The sequence below is a fragment of the Squalius cephalus genome (genome assembly GCF_949319135.1).
Source record: "Squalius cephalus genome assembly, chromosome: 8".
Taxonomy (NCBI): Eukaryota; Metazoa; Chordata; class Actinopteri; order Cypriniformes; family Leuciscidae; genus Squalius; species Squalius cephalus.
The window spans coordinates 3352749-3374366 of record NC_137129.1 but is presented as its reverse complement, the minus strand read 5'-3'; the positions used below and the strand labels follow the sequence as shown (position 1 = coordinate 3374366).

Below are 21618 nucleotides of genomic sequence, written 5' to 3'. Positions count from 1 at the left end.
AAGAGGATGAAACGTGATGGAGAGAGGGCGTACGAGGGGTTTCCACCATGGGAAACAAGTGGAATCAGGACAAATGAGACACAGATCACGAACACCCCACCCCAAAACCAGATGTTTGACCATTTCATCCCTGCACCCCACCTCAACCTTTTTAACATGCTATACATCTACAAGACATTTTACACACAAAAGAAAAAACGTATCCGTCATGAGACTGCAGAATTGGATGAATGATTCATACTAAAAAACAGCGCATTACACAAATAAAGCATAAAAATAACTCTAACCACCATCCTGTCAGTGAAGAAATTACACTTGTCAACGATATACTGGGCGCGCTTGTGTTTTGCATGGCATCTCCCGACCCAGATAACGTTACACCCTCTCGTTTTAAAATTTCGCCCGGGTTCAAATGTAAATAACGTCACGGGAAGGTGGGGTTGGCAAAGTTTTATTATCGCTGACATTTATTATCATTATAAAGGTTTTGGTGAATGAAAGCAGACGTGGGTGGTAAGGAGGCAGGTTTCCGGCACTATTTAACAAGGTGATTCGGTGCAGCTGTGGCTGGAACGTTTGAAGGGTGGGCGCACAAAACAGTGAACACGGTCCAACCTGCTACCACATAAAGCAACATAAGGAGAACCACGTTTGGATTTGGGCTTTCAAATGGAAAGATAGTTGCACATAACATCAGGTTTCCATAACAATGCAAGTCTTTTCCTCATGGCGTAAACATTCCCGGTTCTGTGCGAATATAGGCTAAGCGAGGCGTGCGGCCAAAAATAACAGAAGGTGCGGTGCAACTTGACATAAGTGCCATTCAGACTCAAAGTCGATAAATTAATCGCTCTCTAAAAACGGCGTGGAAATTCACGTGGCGTGTGGGACCGACGCTGAGCAAACATGTTATGAGAGCAGCTGGCCGTAACTGAAAGGACTTGATTTAGGATGGTGGAGAAGGATGTAATCATGGCAGACAGACACATGAGTGAATTACCGCCGATTATGTCTTGCTTCAGCTTTAAACACAATCTGACCATTATGGGCCACGGAACAGCAAACTTTGCTCACAACCTCGCCATCCTTTCCATTCCACCTCCTCCTGCCCAGAGCAGCCAAACCCCAGAAACAGGACGAACACACAAACGCACACAAACGCACACTGGCCGGCTGGTGCACAAGGGTGTCAGTTTGTTTCTGCAGCAGTCAAATTTCCCATCATTCCATAGACAAAAATAAACAGGGGCGTCCTGGAAGACTGTTGAAACGGCTCAGTGTATTCCGCCCCCTCAGACGGTGAGGTCATGCTCTCAGACCGTACACTACAGCAGGTACTCACACACTTTTTTTTTTTTTTTCTCTTCCCTCCCGTCCTTGCTCATAAAATGTGGCACTCTGTTACAGAATTCGTCTGCGAGATGTGGGGGAAGTTTTTCCACTTCCTGTCTGAGCAGCATTAGCACGGTTCTAGAACACAAATGGACGGGAAACACAAACACACACACGCACGCTCGATGACAAACAAACACAGACATTAACAAAAACTTGCTAAGAACGGCAATAAAAGAACAATAAGTTCTGTGTAAGCAGAGCATTCAAACCATAACCCGAAACATTCTGCAAACTGAGCCCAAGCTGTGGACGAGCTGTTCAAGATTTATGTGCAAATTTGCAGGACAAAAAAAAAATCATAATCACGATATGATCAAAGTCTTATTTCACGATATGAGTCATTTTAAATATCACTGAATTTTCACAATTATCAATCCTTTATCAAAAACTAATACTAGGTTAACTAACGTAAGAAAAAGGGCCTCAAAATAAATACATAATACAAGTAAACAGTCAGCAATACAACAAGTAACAAAATTAACGAATACAACAGAATGAAAATACTAAATAAATAAATAGTGTTTAAGTTTTTCATGAAGATGTACACACATTGATATTCAGATAAGTAAAAAATTGAATATGTAAAATAACACTGCATAGTCTTAATGTACACATTAAATATAGATGTTATTCTATATTAAGTTATTCAGTCAAGATCAGTGAGTGATTTTCCTAGACTGCATCAGGTTTATTAGGCTGCTGTCACTTTAAGAGCTAATGCACGGATCCAATATGCTGTTACACATGCGTTTTCGTACCCAACTGTGTATGTTACGTGTATACTTAATACATAGCCTACTGTGTTTATGTGAATACTCTCCAAAAAGGCATTTTGACATTGTGTGTACGCATTAAGGTGCATATCCGAAGCCCATTTGCTTATCCGCATTCGGCTCAGACTCAGAGCGCACACAGAAAGCCACCCATGAAACATGAACTCTTTTGCAGCTTAAAGGGATACTTCACCTCTGGAAAGATGAATGTTTATTTAAATTGGGTCATTTATGTAGTAGAAATGTGAAATTATTTTTGAATTTGGAGTCTTCTACAATGAGAAAAGCCAGAAAATGTATTTTTTGGCTCATGTGGATGAAAGACAACAACCCCCAGAATGGACATTTTGGACGATTTCGACGGCCGGACATGTCCGGGAAAAAGAGGATGTATGGTAACCCCTACTACTCAGCTTTCTCCACAGAATAAGAACCCGTCCAAATAACAGATGGCTGACACTGTTTGTACATTCTGTGAGTGAGATCCCACCCTCTATGGGCGGGTTGAAAACAAGAGGAACTAGCTACTCCTACAGACTGTAGTCTTTAGCCTCTGGCCAAAAAATCCTCCGATGGCGCAAAATGACGATTTTTCCGTCATCGGAGGATTTTTTCCAGACAAAAAAAATACATAAATCTCTCGTCTCAGGGGGATATGAGGGAGGAAAGCATGGTAATTCGAAAATACTACAGGTTTTCTACAGATACAAAGCTTAATGCTAAATCCTGAAGTATCCCTTTAATGCGCTGTTAATAACTCTGTTTAATATCAAACACGTCCCACAGTTTAGCAACAGTGGAGTGCATTTCACAACACTCACTCAAAGGAAGGTGCGCTTGATTGAATGCGGAAGCGGCACAATAATCGTTTTACCTTGATTATCCTGTTTTCATAATAGTCGGAAGCCAAAATCAAAATCAAAAATCAATTCTGATTAATCCAGCAGGCCTAGGAAGAAGTGTATTATCCTCAAATCAACCCTGCAGCATTCGCCTTTATCTACATGACCAGAAAAGGGCAAAGACAATCAGTGCAAAATATTCCAAGTGCATTGCGAAGTGTTTGTTAAAAAGCACAGAAATATGGAGAGAATTTAATGAGGGATCTTCCTTTAAAAAATAAAAATAAATACAGCTTTAAAAGTTTAACACTCTAATTAGCTTCCCTGAGAACAAAGGACAAAGAGAATCAGCTCCATTTTTTTTTTCTCATTTTAGCAAAAAATTGTATTTCTTATAAAATAAGTCTTTAGGTACAGCCTGTTCTCTGCCTCCTCTTTTCTGGCCAGCGGATTGTCATTCCGTTGCATCTCGTCCAGAACTCTGATCCACTCAGCACTGAACGATGAGGAAATTATCGCCCAAGAACCGCTGCCGCTGATACAGCTAAAAGAATGTTGAAGTAATGAGATGCGGGGAGGAATCTGTGATTAGAGCTCACTGATCTATATAAGCCATTACTTATTATCACCAAAGGAAAATAACCTTGGTCATCTTTCTGTCAGTGAGGCCGACTTCCTGAAAGGGCAACCAACCAATAATCCTGCCAAGCTTCCATTCTGCTAGGAACAACTGGGCATAGAAAGCATAGCCCAGTTAAATTAGATGGAAGGACTGTGTGCTATTGGAAAACAGCTCATGTTGTAGATAATACCATCTTGAAAATGGTCTACAAACATGTATTTTATTGGCAAGATATAGACACACAAAGATAAACATCGCTGTGTTGTGCTTCTAATCTTTTGAGGTAAATTGCAACCTTTCATGGCCTCTCTAGTTGGTAACCCACAATTTTGTGGCATAAAAAACCAGCAGTGTTACAGGAATCTGTGGCACTTTCCAAGAATAAGGTGCACTTTGATATCTCAAAACGTTTTAGCACTTTTTTGTGAGATCTTCAAGATCATTTAAAAAATATAAACCTAGCATGACTAGTCTAGTTTTAAACATCAAACGTCTGTATCTGCCCTTAAAACTGTCTCCTTCTTGACTGTATCCAACGACTTAAAATAATATAAAAAGCATTGAAATATTTAAATAGGCATGTTTTTGATATTATCTGTTGAATTGCTATTCAAAACGTTTTTTTTCTCTCATCATTAACCCAATTTGCATTACCAAAAACTATTCAAACTTTGATTGTTATTCAATGTTTATTGCTAGAAAAACGAAACACAAATGAGAGCATTTAAAGCGAAAATTTGGTTGTAAAACCTGCAAAGCTCATTTAAAATGAATAGAAAGAGAAAGCAGCTCATTTAATATTTATTTTGACCTCTTGGGGACACACGATCAGCATTTTCTAAAGGTTAAGCACCTCGTTTCACTGACCATTTGTTGAATAAGAAAAAGAGAATGGCCCTATTTTGTACCTTCATGGAAAGTGTCCTGTATGCCAAGTTGGTCCCTGTATCATGTGGTGAGCTCTCTAAACAGACAGAGAGTCAACAATAAAAAGCAAAAGAGAAAATAAAAGCTGTTCTGTTGTGAAACTCAGCTGTATACACAGGTAGGGCCGGCTGAAGAGAGAGATTAGAGGGCCTGGTCATCTGTAAAATGTCATCAGTAATTAAAGACTTACGATGATGATCAGAAGAAAAGATCATTTATCATTTGCCTATTTTTTCGTCTCGTCGGGAAACAGGCGGCTCCACCCACCCCATTCATCTGCACCGGCGAGGTGGAACCATGTAATATTCCTCCTCAGGACTGGCTTCACACCATTACAAAAGGGGACGGAGGACGAGAAAAAGAAAAGGCTATAGAGAAGAAAATGAAACACATTAAGGAAGAAATCCCGATGGAAATTCAATAGTCCCAGAAACTTACAGTGTGGCTTATCAAAGCAGCTGTCACTAAATATAATTTGAGGCAGCGGGCGGAAATGTAAACGATGGCAGACCTAATGAATTTCATTTCAGGCCTGCCCGAAGTAGACGTAGTGTTTATCACAAGCCTTTCTCCTCGCAATGACTCATTTACGCTGTGCTTGCATTTACTCGCACTTCGAGGCCTGAGAACCTTTCGCAGTCAATTGAGTGCTATGGTTAAGGAACTTTAAGGTGTATTTGTCACATAATAAATACACAAATTGGAAACGCAATACAAAGAGATTGCTCTTCACTCGAGAGCAGGCAAAGCTGGAGAAGATACAGGTGTTTGCAATGGTAAAGAGTAGCAAGGAATGAGCAATACAGTAAAAAAAGCAATGTTAGTTTAACTAGTACTGCATTTCACCGGAATAGAGGAACCACAGGGGGGACAGGGGCTATTTAATGATAATTATTTATTATTATAACAATATTATTCACACATTCATTAATTACATCCAAGCAATGTCATAGAAAAGTGCTGGTGTTCAAAATATGTGCTGATATTCAGACTGCAAGTATGATATTACTTTTATAAAACTGTTCAACCACACACACACACAGTTAAAATTCAAGATCAATCTTTTCATTACTACAGGAGCTGCCAGTTTGCTAAGTTTTAAATGATTATTAAACAGCAAGAACAAATTATGCAAAAGCATCAGCCCTTTCGGCGCACTCTGTGACTGTGTTCACTCACTTGTTTCAAGTGGACTATATTAGTGGAGTAATGTAGGGAATAGTGAATGAGGGTGTAGGGTGCGATTTTAAACACAGCCCCTATTTTCGTTCCTAAATGAATCAGTGTTGTTAAACGAAACGTTGACTGAATGATTCAATGACTCACTTACTTTTAGACAGTCTTTTGTCGCCACCTACTGGCGTAAATAATAATCTAAATAATGAGTGTAGGCAATAAGGCTTGTGTGTTAATATGCACATTATTCACAATGGCTAAAATAATTTGTACCATATAAATGGTGAAATTAAGCATTAAACCAATTATACAATAGGGCCATTTTATTTATTTATTTTTCAACAAATGTTACAATCACTCCAGCTAACACTCGTATTCCTTCTATTAAATCTGATCTAAAATCTAAATCTTAAAATGCAGTCCTGCTCAATGTAAAACTGATTATCGTTCTTCTACTTTTAGCATGTTCTTTTACCATCTTAAAAAGAAACAAGAACGCTCTCCTGGGTACAGTATCCAAACAAGCCTTTGATCTAGATATATGCAAAACATATCCATATGCAACATAAATATGCTAAACAGATTCTAATAGATCCCTAATGAAGAACATGCTTGTTGCAATCAAAGTTTACTGTTCCTAAGCTACAATCCCTCTTTGATACTCGGAGGGTAATCGTGCATTCAGAGGCATGTGGACACGATGTGCTTGGAGAAATTAATTGTTAGTTCCAGTGGTTTTGTGCAGGTGCGGGGAAATCTGACTTGAGAGAAATGAATTGGTATTTTGGGGATCAGCAGGAGAAAATGACACCGGTTGCTCGGCCGTTCTCACCTGGAGAGGGGCTGGAGATGGCACTGAGATGGGCAGATTGGGTGATGCTTCTCCACATTACGCTCCCGGATGTGCATGAAGGGGTTGCCGAGTCAGCACGATACCCGGAGAGAAGCCTTACGTTGCAGAAACGGTGGTGAAAGGTGGTGGGGGTGGGGGGGGAGAGAAACCATCTGTCTGCAGAACGGTGCAAAGCACTTCAACTTCACACCTGTGCAACCAGATTAACAACCCCTCTGACATCTGCCACTCCATGTCATGGACACACCAAAACATAGACATTCATTCATATCTCCCACATGCATCCAGAGTCAACACACTATTCACAAGATTCACAATTGATATAATTCATATTCAATTGCCACCACCTACTAGCATCATGTAACCTGCACTGAAGTCACTAAAGCAGTCTGTTTATAGTAATCAAAGCCTTCAGTATATGACGTTAAAATGTTTTTATATTCTATGTACTCCTAACAGTAAAATCAGCCACTATAAACCTATATAACTACTCAGTCATACACAGTGAAATTACCTAGGGCCAGATTTACTAAAAATGGCAAATTAGCGTGAGAGCGCAATTCCAAAAAAACGCTGATGGAAGTGGAAAGTTCTGCGCGTGATCTACTGACGACTCGCAAATTAAAGAACAGACGCAGCCGGATCATTTCTATAATGACCAACACAATCAACCAAGAGCAGCGCAAATCAGCATATGGTTTAAGACGTGCTTTTTTGGGGCGGTAAATAATGGTGCAAAAAAACTGTAAATTGGCTAGCGCAAACCTTAGTAAACCACCTGGCACGATTCATTTAAATACTCTCCTCCTATAAATTTTGCATCTGAAAGGGAAACTCCAATAAATGCATATGCAATAAGATCATCCGCAAAAATAACTGTGTCCACACCTTTTCAGTGCTAATTTCTCACTGCGTGTCTTTAGTAAATCTTGACAGAAGTTTATAACGCCAAAAGTGGGTTTGCACTGGAGTAAGCTGTTAGTAAATCTGGCACATAATCTTAAAAAATACAGTGATAGAGATTACAACGGTGAAGTCCAAGGATTCAAAATGACCATTTTGTAGGATGATACTGATTGATGCTCCTGGAATAAAACTGCTTTTGTAAATATGACTCGTCGTATACAGTCCATATAAGTTTATGATAACATTTTGTCCCAAAACGAAAAGCGCAATACATTGCAATATTGAAGTAGCCTGGAAATCCAGACCTAAATGTGAAAGATTAATGGTCTGGCATCGACTAATGAAAATCGGCCAGCTCGAGGGGCGGCACCAAGCATACATTTGAAAATCTCACTGCATGCAATTGGATAACACTTCGACCAATCACAACAGGCCCTATATGCTTAGCTACCAGCGGAGCTAACTGGTAGATTAGACTCTTGCCGTATCCGGTCGGCAAAGCAGCAAAAACGCCCTTCTTGCAAAGGGAGGATTCGAGAGCCGTCTTCTGTTCCTCTTTTAGATAAAAAGCCAAGTCTAACTCGTTCATTGTAGCGGCCAAAGCCGTTTCAAACAACTGGTGTTCATCCATAGCCATCTTGCAATGTTTACTAATGACTTCGACGTCACAGCACTGTCGTCATCTTTAGCTCGCCTCTGGCCCGCCTATATCAGATAACCCGATGTGATTGGCGCAGCTTGGATACAAGGGCATATTTAATGAGCATCATTACTTGACGCCAGAGTAAACTCGCTGAGCAAATTCAACTTGTGCTCTCGCGAGAACTCTGGATTTCCAGCGTAATATCGAAGCTCAATACTTGTAGAATTGCAATTCATAAAAATCGCAATATATATCGATTTGGCACCCAATTATCATGATAGTATATATTTGGGAGACAAGCGTATCGTTCTTCAAACATCAGCCTCAGGTTTGGTAAAGCCTGGTTAGAGAGGACGTCTGGCCCTTGGGTAAAACAGCAGCTTTTGCGGATCTCGTGTCACTGCACCTCCGCCCGCAAATCATTCCACAAGGTAATCACACATTTACACGCTGCCAAGCACTACTGTTTTGTGTTGTGTGTGTGTTTAGAGGACTCTGGCTCCTCCTCCTGATCCATCGCTCCCACATACGAGCTTGCTGTTGCATCGCAACGGTTTCTGTAGCAGTGTCGTCTCCTAAATCCTGAAGCCTGGCACCTGACACTCGGATTCGGCAGACTAATAGGTAAGCTGTCTCTTCATTAGGCTGTAAAGTGAAGCTAATCAGCATCTACCCAGACTCCTTCTCCTTTCATCCTTTCACCAGTTCCCTCTCCCGCTGTCTATCCGCACGGCATATTTAACGTCAACTAAATGCTTGCTGAACTACAACCCAAGGAGGTGGGCGAAGAAGCATGTGAAAAAGGAAAGGGAGAAAACAGCGAATGTCACCTTCCTCGGAGGCCCGGTTAATCCGACACGGCGCACAAATTAAATGGCAGATTGTATTCGTTAAGGAACAAAAAGGGGCTCCTGTCTCTTTGATGTGGGCCAGGCGGTGCTGGACGCTGGAATCCACAGCCAGGCTTGGTGTCAGATTGGGATCAAACGTGGCCACACTTACATCTAAATAGAAATCTGGGATGGAAAAAGTTCCAGGGAAGGTGACCACACATGAAGAGAAACAAAAGGAAACGGAGAAAAAAAACGGAGCTGAGAGCCAGAAGTTTGGCTTCACATGCCTGTACGCTCTCTCTCTCTCTCTCTCTCTCTCTCTCTCTCTCTCTCTCTCTCTCTCTCTCTCTCTCTCTCTCTCTCTCTCTCTCTCTCTCTCTCTCTCTCTCTCTCTCTCTCTCTCTCTCTCTCTCTCTCGATGCAAACAGATTGTCGCTGACCTTGTCAAAGAGTTTTAACACTAGTTTTAGTGTTAAAAATAAAAGAATTCATAAAAAATATATATCATCTAATTCATCAATATAATATAATATAATATATAATGTTTTTAGGAGTCATAAAAAAAATAATACTAAACTAAACTAAACTAAAATAAAATAAAATAAAATAAAATAAAATAAAATAAAATAAAATAAAATAAAATAAAATAAAATAAAATAAAATAAAATAAAATAAAATAAAATGCCTTGGTTTACACAGCTACTTTTGAATGGCCTTCAATGTAGAAATATGTTTCTCGCATTTACCAGTTGATCCCTAGATTCAATCAATGTAAAACTACTTGTTTGTCTGGCCAATGGGCACCTGGAGGAAATGTTTGGGAAGCCTGTTTGGAAAAAGTAATTATTTGTACAGTTTTATTTGGTACCAATAGTGCAGTAATCCTCACATCTGCTGACTCCTGGCTGGTGTTTTTTTTTTTTTTAAAGAGTCAAAATAATCAAATCAGACAAAGGGTAGGAAAAGTTCTCTCAACGCAAATCACATCAAAAACTATTCTAGAGATCCTCACGCAAAACTAGCATTTTCAGTGCTAGACAGAGGGTTAAGTTAGGAAAGTCTAAGTAGTAAAAGAGCACTGGGATGATCTGCAGGGTTTGTGGCTGGAGGCTTAATTAGGTAATAGCAATAGGACTATCTTTAGAGATACTGAAGTGCACTGAGAGGCAACATAAAAGGATAACCGCATGATTAGTCTTCACAGATGAAAAAACATATCCGTTTGCTCCAGGGGTTGACCAACTCCAGCACCGAGCACAGCGGGAATATCAATCTGGGGCAATTAACGTGACCCGCAACTGGCAGGAGGTCAACTGCAAAAAACAGTGTCCCTTTTGAACACAACCCTAAACAATGATTGTGTGGCAGGGCACAGCCACAATTCACCGGAGGGGTTAATTGCTGATCGCTGGACGAGTTGGATTCTGGGTAGCATGCAGGAGAACACTGGACCAGGAGTAATGAGCTCTGGCATGAGGAGACGCCGGTAACGGGCCAGCAGCCGAACGCTGACACAGGGGGAGAACGGCTCTCTATGGGTGTGAGGAAGCTGGAAATCAGAGTCACTGACTGTCAAGGGCAAACCAGACACTTCAGTAGGAAATCCAAACGTTCGCCTATCATCCGTCGACCTCAAATATGGCTTAACATTTGAAACGTGGAAGTAACTTGGCCACTCGCTCGCTCGCTCTAACGTTCACCGTGCGCTATTATTATTAGGCACATATCTAATCCAAGTGTTTGTGCGGAGTGTGGAAGCTAAAGTATTAGAGTGCTTACTGCACAACATGGAGTTCACAGTGGAAACTTATAATACTACATCATTTCGGTCATACAGATAAGAGTAATACATCATTCTAAACTGTAAAGTACTTTTATCAAAGTAAACTCACAATAATAACAAGAGTGTGCCTTTGTAAATTAAAGAAAGCAAACAGAATGCGTTTTCTGACGTCTCGTTCTCCGTGAAATGGAACGCGTCACATCAATGAACCGAAACTCAGCGTATAGGCTGCTTACCTCACATGCATGAGAAATATATCTATAGAAAGCTTGAAATGTCTACTTTTAAATGAACCAATCACTGATTATGGAATATGAGTCAGTATTTTCAACTTCACTGACACTGACAGTGACACAGATAACTCTAGTTAATTAATAAATAAATCAAAATGTCTCCTTGCCACATTCATAATCATTACTTTTGACGGAGCTCTGCAGCAAGCTATGTGTGCGCTTGAGCGTGGAATAGGCTATATTATGCCTATATATTAAAGGTTCATTATGGTTTAGTATTCCCTGCAGTATATATTGAACTATTTTAATTCATATAAACAAACAATTAGTCGATTAATGGCTCAATTAATCGGCTAGAAAAATCTTTAGTCAGGAGCAGCGCTAGATGTTTTATAACAATGCTAGACGTCAGAAAAAAACTCCTTAAAATACAAATCAAATGTCCTAACATGAATGCATAGGTGTAAATATGGAGAGGAATGTAGATCAGGGTTAATATTGATAACTAAAACTAAACCCACTAATCTGTTAATTGAAATAAAGCAGAAATAAAAAAATATAAATATTAGTTGAAAAACTTAAGCTAAATTAAATCTAGAAATGTAACCAAGCATAAGAATTAAAATTATTAACTGGAAATAAATAAACTAATGAAAAACTGAAATAAAATTAAATGAATCCGAAATAGACAAACGCACATAACAAAATTACCAAAAAAAATTACACTAAATATATATATATATACATATACACACACACAAAAATTAACATACAATGGTTTCTATGGCTCATAGTGGACAAAAATTATACATTATACTAAGTTCTTCTCCAAAAGAAAAGCTGGCATCCAGACCCTCTACATTATTGCTCAATGATTCATCGTTGAGGAAAAATTATGCTCATGCTTGAGTGTAAAATAATCTGAAGTTGAAGGTTAGCCCAACGTAGATCAAATTTTTAAATGCTAATTTTGACAAAAGTACACGTATATCATAAAATAAACTCAAAACTGTGAAGGAAAAAAGTGAAATTTAACTTTATCCCACTCTATCAATTGTGGTAACTTAGTCACTAAGTGGGAGGCTGGAAGAAGATCATAGAAATTGTAGGCGATGCAGGTCTTTCTTTTCTCAATTAATGCAAACGGCTAATAAAAGTTGGCCAAAGGTGGCATATAATGCGAACACATTATCTAATATGTGAAGGTGGGAAGACAACAACAACAAAACTAAAAGAATTAAAAAATGATGAATCACTTATGTTTCACTATTATGTGCTTGAGTTCAGATATCAAAATCTCTTTTTTTCTCTCAGATTTTTGCTCTTGCAATAAGACTAAATAGGCAAATATGCAACAAAAACCAGGAAGAGCAGGAAAGAAACCATTAGCTCTCCAGTTTCTAAAAGCACCTCCCAAGCCAAACCCCTCATCACAAAGTCTCCGTCTCAGTTATCAATCTCCTCTCCGAGACCTGAATCAGGTCTGTGTGAGCTTTGGCTCCAGACTGGGTTCTTCAGGTTCCTCGGTGAGGAACCCCTCCCTGGCTGAGCCGGGTTTCATAATACGATAGATGACTCACACGCCAAGTCATGGTAACTCAAAAAATATTGTGACGGACTTCAGATCCCTTCTGAGTCCCATTAAGCCCTAGCAGTCCCAAAAAATGTTCTGATTCAACATTTCCTGAGGGCTAGAGCGAGGCCTCCACCTCCACCCCGAAGCTTTCACACACTCTCGACACGCCTAGCCTAATGACTTAACCACCGAGCGGACCACGCCTGGCCTTCTCTCCTGCCAACCCTTTCCAGAACCATCCAGGGAGGAAAACCCATTCCCGTTCCCCTTGCTTTTCTTTTTTTTTGGGCCAGTTACATCAGACAGTGATGCCTTTTGGATTGGAGATGCACAGGAAGGAACGATTCCCAGCAGGGGCCTCTTGTTACTCAGAGCTCAGCGTTAAAATACAGGCAAACAAGCGGAAATTATGTCAGAAAGTTGCGGGAGAGCCACTCCTTCCTCTTGCTGTCAGTCGACGTGAAGATCAAAGAAGAACGGGGAGCTTTAACGCGCACATAAATATACAGAGCTGTTGAATACACACCATCGCACGACCTTGGGTTTGCATTTAACATTTAACCGCAGCCCAATTCTGCTGGAAATGTCAGACAGTGAATACATTACATAAAAAAGCCTTTGTAGAACTCCTACTTTCACTAGCTGTGCATCTTTAAGCAGTCTCCGCCTGTCTTTTTTCTGCTCACCTTTAACAACTGTGTGGAAAAAAAAGAGCCCTGATCGCAACTAGTATAACAGAGACACTATACGTCCTGATTTTTATAGACTCGCAACACATGCTTCTGTGCAGCTGAAACCACTGTGTCAGATTCACCATGTTATCCGATTGACAGAGACCGTGGAATATGGGAAGACAGAAACGCAAATACAATGTTACAGATATAAGACATGCAGCCATTACGTTCAGCTCACTGTAACCAACACACATTTAATGATATGTATTCATCTTCTGACATTGACGCAGGAATTTTCAACTCAGATTTGCATTTTATGAAGGCAACATTAAGGCTTGCAAGGCTGCAAAAGAATACGTAAATATATTCAATCATATGCAATCCGCTTTAACAATGACATGATCCTCAGCGTATGTCATAAATGGTAAATATAAGGATGACTGGACCAATCACAATTCAATTATGCAAACGCTGCAATGGTTTCAATGAATGCTGAAAATGTCATGTAAATCAATGGGCGATTTCTAAAAATGTAATGTTAAAATGTATAGTCAAAAAGTCTAAAATGAATAAATAGTCAGTCTAAAAAGTAGATTTTAAAATAGAGCATGTCTAATGGTAAAATTATATTTTAAATTTAAATAGAGTCTGCAGAATCTAACCAGAATTGTTGAGTGATATCAATACAGTGCTGCAAGTAAATGCTATAAATGTGTTAACAAACAAGATCTCTAATGTGAGCTTTTTAACTGAAATAAGCCTCCAGTAAAGCACTGCTTCCTCACAAGGCCTGTCGGTCATAATTTCCATCATTGAGGTGTGCAGTGATCAGAAATTTGAGGGTAAAGGGCTTTTTTTGGAATGTGTCACCTGTGAATCCAGTGTCTTGTTATTTGTTGCAATGCCCTTGTACTCCCTATTATATCTTTCCATCAGATTTGAGTATATAGTCCACTACCCAAAGCTCAGAGAACGTATATGCTCCAGTTTTTTCAGTTTTGTTTGTCTCTCAGAGATGAGGACCTCGATGGCTCTGTGTAACTGCATCAATTAGTTTGTCCAGGTTTTTAAGCTGCAGAGGGTCTCTGCACATACTGACTTCAGGATGATCACACACACACATACACACACAACTTAAAGGGATACTTCACCTCTGGAAAGATGAATGTGTATTTAAAATAGGTCATTTATGTAGAAGAAATGTGAAGAAATTTTTGAATTTGGAGCTTTCTAGACTGAGAAAAGCCAGAAAATGTATTTTTGGCTTATGTGGATGAAAGACAACAACTCCCAGAATGCACTTGCTTCGCTGCCCTAGGAGGCCACTCCCAAGCCACGCCTACCGGTTAGAGAGCGCAGTTGAAAACAACAAGGTTAGGCTACTAGTGAGTCTCCGTGACGAGTTTGCCTGGGATTTCGAGATCGCCCAAAATGTTCGGGATTCGGCTTTTGTGTTCTACAGTCGCCATTCATCATGTTTACTGTGGCGAGCAGGACGAGGCCGCGGGAGAACGGCGTGAGGCCGGTGGCGTGATTACTGATGAGCGACACCTCTGAGACGCAGCGGTCTCGTATCTCTCACGGAGGAGCGGGAATTTTCTTAGCAATGTTAAAACGCACATCAACCGATCACTTGTTTAGCGTTCATGTAAACACTACATTCAGATTCACCAATCGGAATGAATTCAGTTAGATTGAAACAAAAGGTGTGCACGTAAACAATGAATGGCGACCGCAGAAAGCAAAAGCCGAATCCCGGACATTTTGCACGATATCGACGACCGGACATGTCCGGGAAAAAGAGGATGGTAACCCCTACTACTCAGCTTTCTCCACAGAACAAGAGCCTGCTAGCTTAGCTTCCAAAGAAAGACGGCTGACACTATGTGTACATTCTGTGAGTGAGATCCCACCCTCTATGGGCGGGTTGAACACATGCGGGACAGCTCCTTCTACTGGCTGTAGTCTTTAGCCTCTGGCCAGAAAATCCTCCGATGACGCAAAATGACGATTTTTGCGTCATCTGAGGATTTTTTCCAGACAAAAAATACATAAATCTCTCGTCTCAGGGGGATATGAGGGAGGAAAGCATGGTAATTCGAAAATACTACAGGTTTTCTACTAATACAAAGCTTAATGCTAAATCCTGAAGTATCCCTTTAAGCTTGACAACAAGCAGGCTGCTCAGTATGATAGGCACAGAGAAGCAATTGATAAGACTTTACTGTCATGGACACTGGTCCTCCAGGCCAACAGAAACACTGCAGATGTTCTCAGGTCAGGGCTCAAAAACAAGGACGGCCAGTGAGAGAGTTTCAGAACGGGTCAATGCTGTGCAGACAATACATCTCAGATTTGTTGACATCGTACATATACTCTTATTAAATTATTTGTACCAATGTCTTGAACAGAAAACACAACCAGCATGCATATATTCACACAGGCTCACATATACTGTATATATATATATATATATATATATATATATATATATATATATATATATATATATATATATATATATATAAAAACACATATACAGTATATGTGAGCCTGTGTGAATATACTGTATGTATATATAAATAAATATACTTTTATATACTTTATGTAAATATATATATATATATATACACAGACACGCGCGCACACACACACAATATATATAAATATAATAATATATACACACACATATGTAAACGAAAACTTTTATGTTAGATGTGATTAATTGCAGTATGCAGTATTGCTCATGTAGATCAAATTTTGCTAAAATATGTATTTTTAATAAGTTATTCAATTTAAAAATAAAAACACCTATAAAACAAATTTATATATATATATACATTGCAAACACAATATATGCATTTAAAAACACAAATAATAATAAGACAATATTATGATGATGATAATACACTACTAGATTTTTATATAATTATATTTTAAATAAAATAATTAAAAAAAATAATGTGTTGTATTATTACAGAAAATTTGTTTTTATATAATTATATTTTAAATAAAATATTACATGTAAAAATATGAAAAAATATCTCAAATAAAAATATGTATCTGTATTTAAGACAAATAATAATAATAATAATAATAATAATTGTTGTGTATATATATATATATATATATATATATATATATATATATATATATATATATATATATATACACACACACACACACATATATATATGTAGTATTTTAGTCAAACATTTTAGCAATAAATTTATGCACGTGATATTTTCTTTTTTAGAGTGGCCAATGAAAATTTACTGACTATGCCAGCACAAAGAAATTAAAAAATCCATATTGTTGAGCACAGTCACATGGGTTTTATGGCCTTATTTCAGTGCCTTAACCCTAACCCTAACCCAGGAATAAACGTCATTTTCCCAAAACTACAAACTTGTAAATGCAGGCTGCTCACATATCATTGCAGCAGAGTTGGTCCTGAAAACAGTGTGATCAGACTTTAGCCATTAAAATGTTATGAGTAACAGAAATAAGCACAAATATCATCAGAACACCTCCAGGGCCCAGAAAACCCCTCAGACCTCAGAGTGTGAATAACTGGAAAGGAAAAGCATGAAGTCCAAACAGAGTGGACAGACATAGACCATCATCTCTTACCCGTAGGAGTGACTGAGACTCTTCCTTGGCACTTTTGCCCTCAGTCGAGGTCGGGAACTGCTGTCCGGCTTTCTCTCCGCTCGCCGGCGTCCCCGGCAGAAAGGCTTTGGCATCAGCGCTGAGGCTGAAGATCAGTCCCGATGAGTCTCGAAGCTTCTGCTGGTCTTTAACCCCCGAGGTCACCGCGTTCAGAAGACCCAGCGTGGATTGAGGGAACGGGGCAGGGCTTCCCCTAAGAATCTCCCCTGCGCGCTCTTTAGGGACCCACACCAGACTCTGCACGTGTTGCTCTCCGCCTCGGACTCCTTCAAACCAGCCCTTCTCCTTCTCGTCCTGGGCCTCGCTCTTCACGGGCAGCGTCTCGGCTCGGCTGGGCTCTGGGGTCACCAGGCTGTAGAGTTTCAGGTCACCTTTGCTCTCCTCTTTGATGCGGAGGGTCGAAGGGGCCGAGCATCCGTTGGCAGGAGCAGACGCTGGATCTGTGGGGTCCTGACAGTGGACCGAGTTGAAGTGATCCAGCAGAGCCGAGGTGTCCGTGGCAGTGAAACTACAACGCCGACAACGACAGCAGCCGTGAACTCTCCTGCAAAGAGGACAAGAGATGGTCTCAGGGATCATTTTTATCATTCTTAAAAGATCAGGAAACCGTCGTTTCGCCTACTACCCCTAGAGAGACGAATGCACATCATGATTACGTGTACTTTCTCCTAATCTGACGTCTCTGCCCTCCTGAGCTAGGTCTGAATCTCCGTGATGTTGTGTAATTACGGTTTAGTCAGCTATTTTCGTCTGCATAATGGCTCTTTGTTCTGTTCCAAATAAAGGAAACAAAGAGCTGCTCAAAACTCTGGCTAAATGAACAGTCTGTAAACCTGTAGGTAAATGAATGTGACATTCCCTCCAGAAACACCAATGATTTTCTATAAGCGTCTGCTTGCTGTTGGAAATCCACTACTGTCAAACTGACACCCCACCCAAAAAAAAAAAAAAGAAAAAAACATGTTTATTTTACATGCATCAGTAGATGTGCTTGGACAATGGCCATTCATTGGTAAATGAATTTGGTTTGGCTTCAAATGCTAAACGTACCGCAATGAAGTATTTACATTGAATGAGAGGTTTTGAAAGCAAAGATAGTCCTTAGTGTTGATAGTTCAAGGCAGGGCAAATCATGTTATTAATATCTTTTTTCAAGATCATCTGTAAATAAAAAAGCACTTTTTTCCTGTTCTAACATGCTCATCAAGTATCACGGACTCAAAGGCTGGCATTTATGATATGATTATGTATAAATGAAGACCCTTTATATTGACAATAGTTCGTTTTGGTTTCAAGAGTGCCGATATCTAATCCATCCAACAGTGTGAATATGCAGAAACAGTAGTGAATATGCACAGCTTTGGAATTAAATTATCTTCGAAAAAAAAAACCCCGAAGACTAATTCACCACTGGTTCCCTCCATTTTCCTATGGAGTTTTTCAATTTATGAGTAAAATAAGGTTGTTTTGCTCAACAACGTAAGTTAAACACACCTATATAAAAAAATATTTTTATTAAAAAACAAAAAAACTTGTTTTTTTTTTTTTACATAGCTTTTTATCCATCTTTTCGAAGCAAAAGCTGTGATGGTGTTGTCATAAATGCCCACTGGAGCCTTATCCTTCAAACATAATCTCACTGCAAGATTGTCCTTATATTATGAAAAAGACCAATCAGTTGAAAAGCAAAAAAAAACAAATAAAACCTGAGATCTTTTACCCGGTAAACAGCCTCTCACAATCTGACTCGGTGCCGAAGCAGGACGGATAAAGAGCGGGAGAAGACGAAAGAGAGCAAAACAGCTAGATGACATCTCTGCCCATCTAGACACTAAACGAGGGACAGAGTGGAAAAGTGCTTTTCATCATTGCTGCTGCTTGACTTTCCCAGCATGCAGTGCTGTAATTTGTTCCTCCTAGGTACACGAAAGCAGGGGCAGATCAAACATTGGTGCATTCCAGCGACCGGTGAAGTGTGAGAAAGCGTACAATCCGTTGCATTTACCTTTGATTACACACAACACAATGTTTACACATCAGAAAAAGGTTTTTTAGGTACACATATACAAGTATCACTTTGCAAAGTCTGAAAAACTTCTTTAGCTAGGCCAAAATGTAAAAAAAAAAAAAAAAAAAGCAACCTATGAACATTGTTTCCTTTTTCCATATTTTAGATAAAGGTAATCTAAAGAAAAACACTTGCACATGTAGAAATAAATGGACATCTGAAGACCATATAAACTTCATGAAGTTGTTTTATGAGGACCAGTTACCATAAGCGAGAGACACACAGACACATTGAGTTATCATTAATCAATACCAGACAAAACTATATAGCTACTTCAACGCCCCCCCCCCCAAAACTCGACTGTTTTCCAACAAAGCACGGGCTGCTTCCAAAACAAATCATATTCTTTGGTCCCTGACACGGAGCATAAATATGTTTGTCAAACCCTGTAACCCAGAACTGATTGTTTTCTGGCATGAGTTCTGGAAACAGTGAAGTTTTTAAATTGAACTTAATCATACATGTTTATATCCTACACTGACATTCCAGTTATTTGCTAAAACGTTAATCTAAATTACAAAAATGACAAATCATAAGTAGATCACAAATTTTTTTTATTATAAATAAAAAATATGTGACAGTAAAGACTTTTACATTGTTACGAAAAAAATCTATTTCAAATAAATGCTGTTGTTTTGAACTTTCTCATCATTAAAGAAGTATCAAGGTTTCCACAAATTAAACTTTAAATTACATTTTAAAATGTATTAAAAAAAGAAAAGCTATTTTAATTTTTATATTTATTTATTTTCCTTAATGATTCAATTAAAATGCTTCTGCTTAGTATTAATATTAAGGTAATAAAGTAGACATTTAAGTTCTAATTAAAACAGTTATATTAAAATGGTTATTATATATATATGTATGTATGTATGTATGTGTATATATATATATATATATATATATATATATACACACCTGACTTCTCTAAACATCTGTTAATGTCAATCACAAGCACAGTGCATTACTACAGTAATTATGACTATTTCCTCAAATAAGTTTTAATTAAAATGCTGACAGCTTGTCACATTTTCTGTGATGTTAAGAAAACACATCAAGGCCATTAATAAAATAAATAGATAATTCCAGCTGCATCTGCTCGATAATGAGGTGCTTGTAGCATTACTGAAAAAGCTCATATTAGATGAGTACATGTTCAAGCAGACATTCAAGAGCTGTCAACGCTACCAAAAACCAAGAAGAAAAATCTTCCAATATTTAAAGATGCACGACACAGTGGATCGTTTAGAAAGCCAACCATCTGAGGAATCATCAGTTGTCATTATAATAAATAAATAAAAACACAACACAACATCAACGTCGGACTGGCTTTTCAGAGAATAGACCTAGAGATGGCTTTCTCTCCCTCAGTTCCCAACTCTAATAAGCAAGTAAAAGAGAGAGTTTCATTTCATTTGACTGGGAGATAAAATAAAGATTTATAAACGGGAGGTAGAGAATGTGTCTTTCTACCCTCTCAGACTGAAGACAAGTAAACACTGTATAAGGGGTCAGAATTAATCTGCCGAACCAACAAGAATCATGTAACCATTCAAAAGTGTACAATTGTACGTAATCAACATACCGTAAGTGATTAAGATTATGTACCGAACAAGATTTAATGCTACCTGCCCTCCTACACTATAATTTCCTCAATGCTTTCAATTTAATTGCAATCACAACCAAAATTTTTTCCACTTTCATTTTGCAAAACATCAAAACAACATCATCGATTTAGGTGGGAAATACTTGAAAACATGGAAAAATGAATGAGCATCTATATCGATGTCAATAACGGCACTGAGTGGCAGTAATCTGTGCTCGTGAACATGAAGGCCTTTAGCTATGCATCAGCACACCGGCTCAATATCCATGACAATGCAGTGGAGGTGGACGTTCACCTGACCGGGTGATAGAAAAACTAGACGGAGAACAATCTCAGTATGGGGTGAAAGTGCGAGTCCGACACTCATTCGGTCTCCAAAAGGAAGCCAGGAGTCCTCATTAACAGAATCGGTGGGAAACCCAAAGGTTTCAGTCATGGGCCTTAGGCAACAAGATGCCTTACGATGACATAATTGACTGTCATCCATAAAACACCCTGCAATAAATGGGATAGACTTGAAACTTTAATTCAAAGAATCATCGCTCAGTAGAAACAAAACAAAGGCTCTTACACACCAGTGTTTACTTCATGCTACATATTCATTGATTTCAATGGAAATTATTAATGCATTCATGCTTGATTTCAAAATCTCTTTCCACCCTCAAAATGGATCTTGGATATTACAGTAAGACATTCCTAGAAGCTGGTGAATTTATTTGGGGATTCCCTCATGTTACAATGTTTAATGATGTCTGAGGTAAAGGAAATCCAAACATTTTACATTTTATTTGTCTTTCCTTATTGTTCAAAATAGAAAAAATTCCCAGTGCTGCAGTGTGGCAAGTAATGACTGAGAGAGAAAAACATTCTCTAAAAGAGGAGTATTCATTTTTCTTAAGCTCTTATACACCATTTGAGGTCAGATATGTATAAGAAAATGTCCATAATTAACAATAAGAAAGTTAGACAAGCGATGCACCAAAATTGACAAATGAAAATATTTTTGCAAAAAATTAGGTTTCGACCTAAATAGGGT

The 21618-nt window shown here is 38.8% G+C and overlaps 1 protein-coding gene across 6 annotated transcripts in view; it reads right to left on the bottom strand.

The window, feature by feature from the left end:
* trps1 (trichorhinophalangeal syndrome I) overlaps positions 1-21618 on the bottom strand; it is a 114556-nt gene that overhangs the window by 51696 nt on the left and 41242 nt on the right. For all 6 annotated transcript variants that reach the window (XM_079878301.1, XM_079878306.1, XM_079878305.1 and 3 more), the window contains one exon: positions 16870-17452. In XM_079878301.1, the coding sequence (XP_079734427.1) occupies positions 16870-17452 (583 nt within the window). The remainder of the gene's footprint in view (positions 1-16869; positions 17453-21618) is intronic.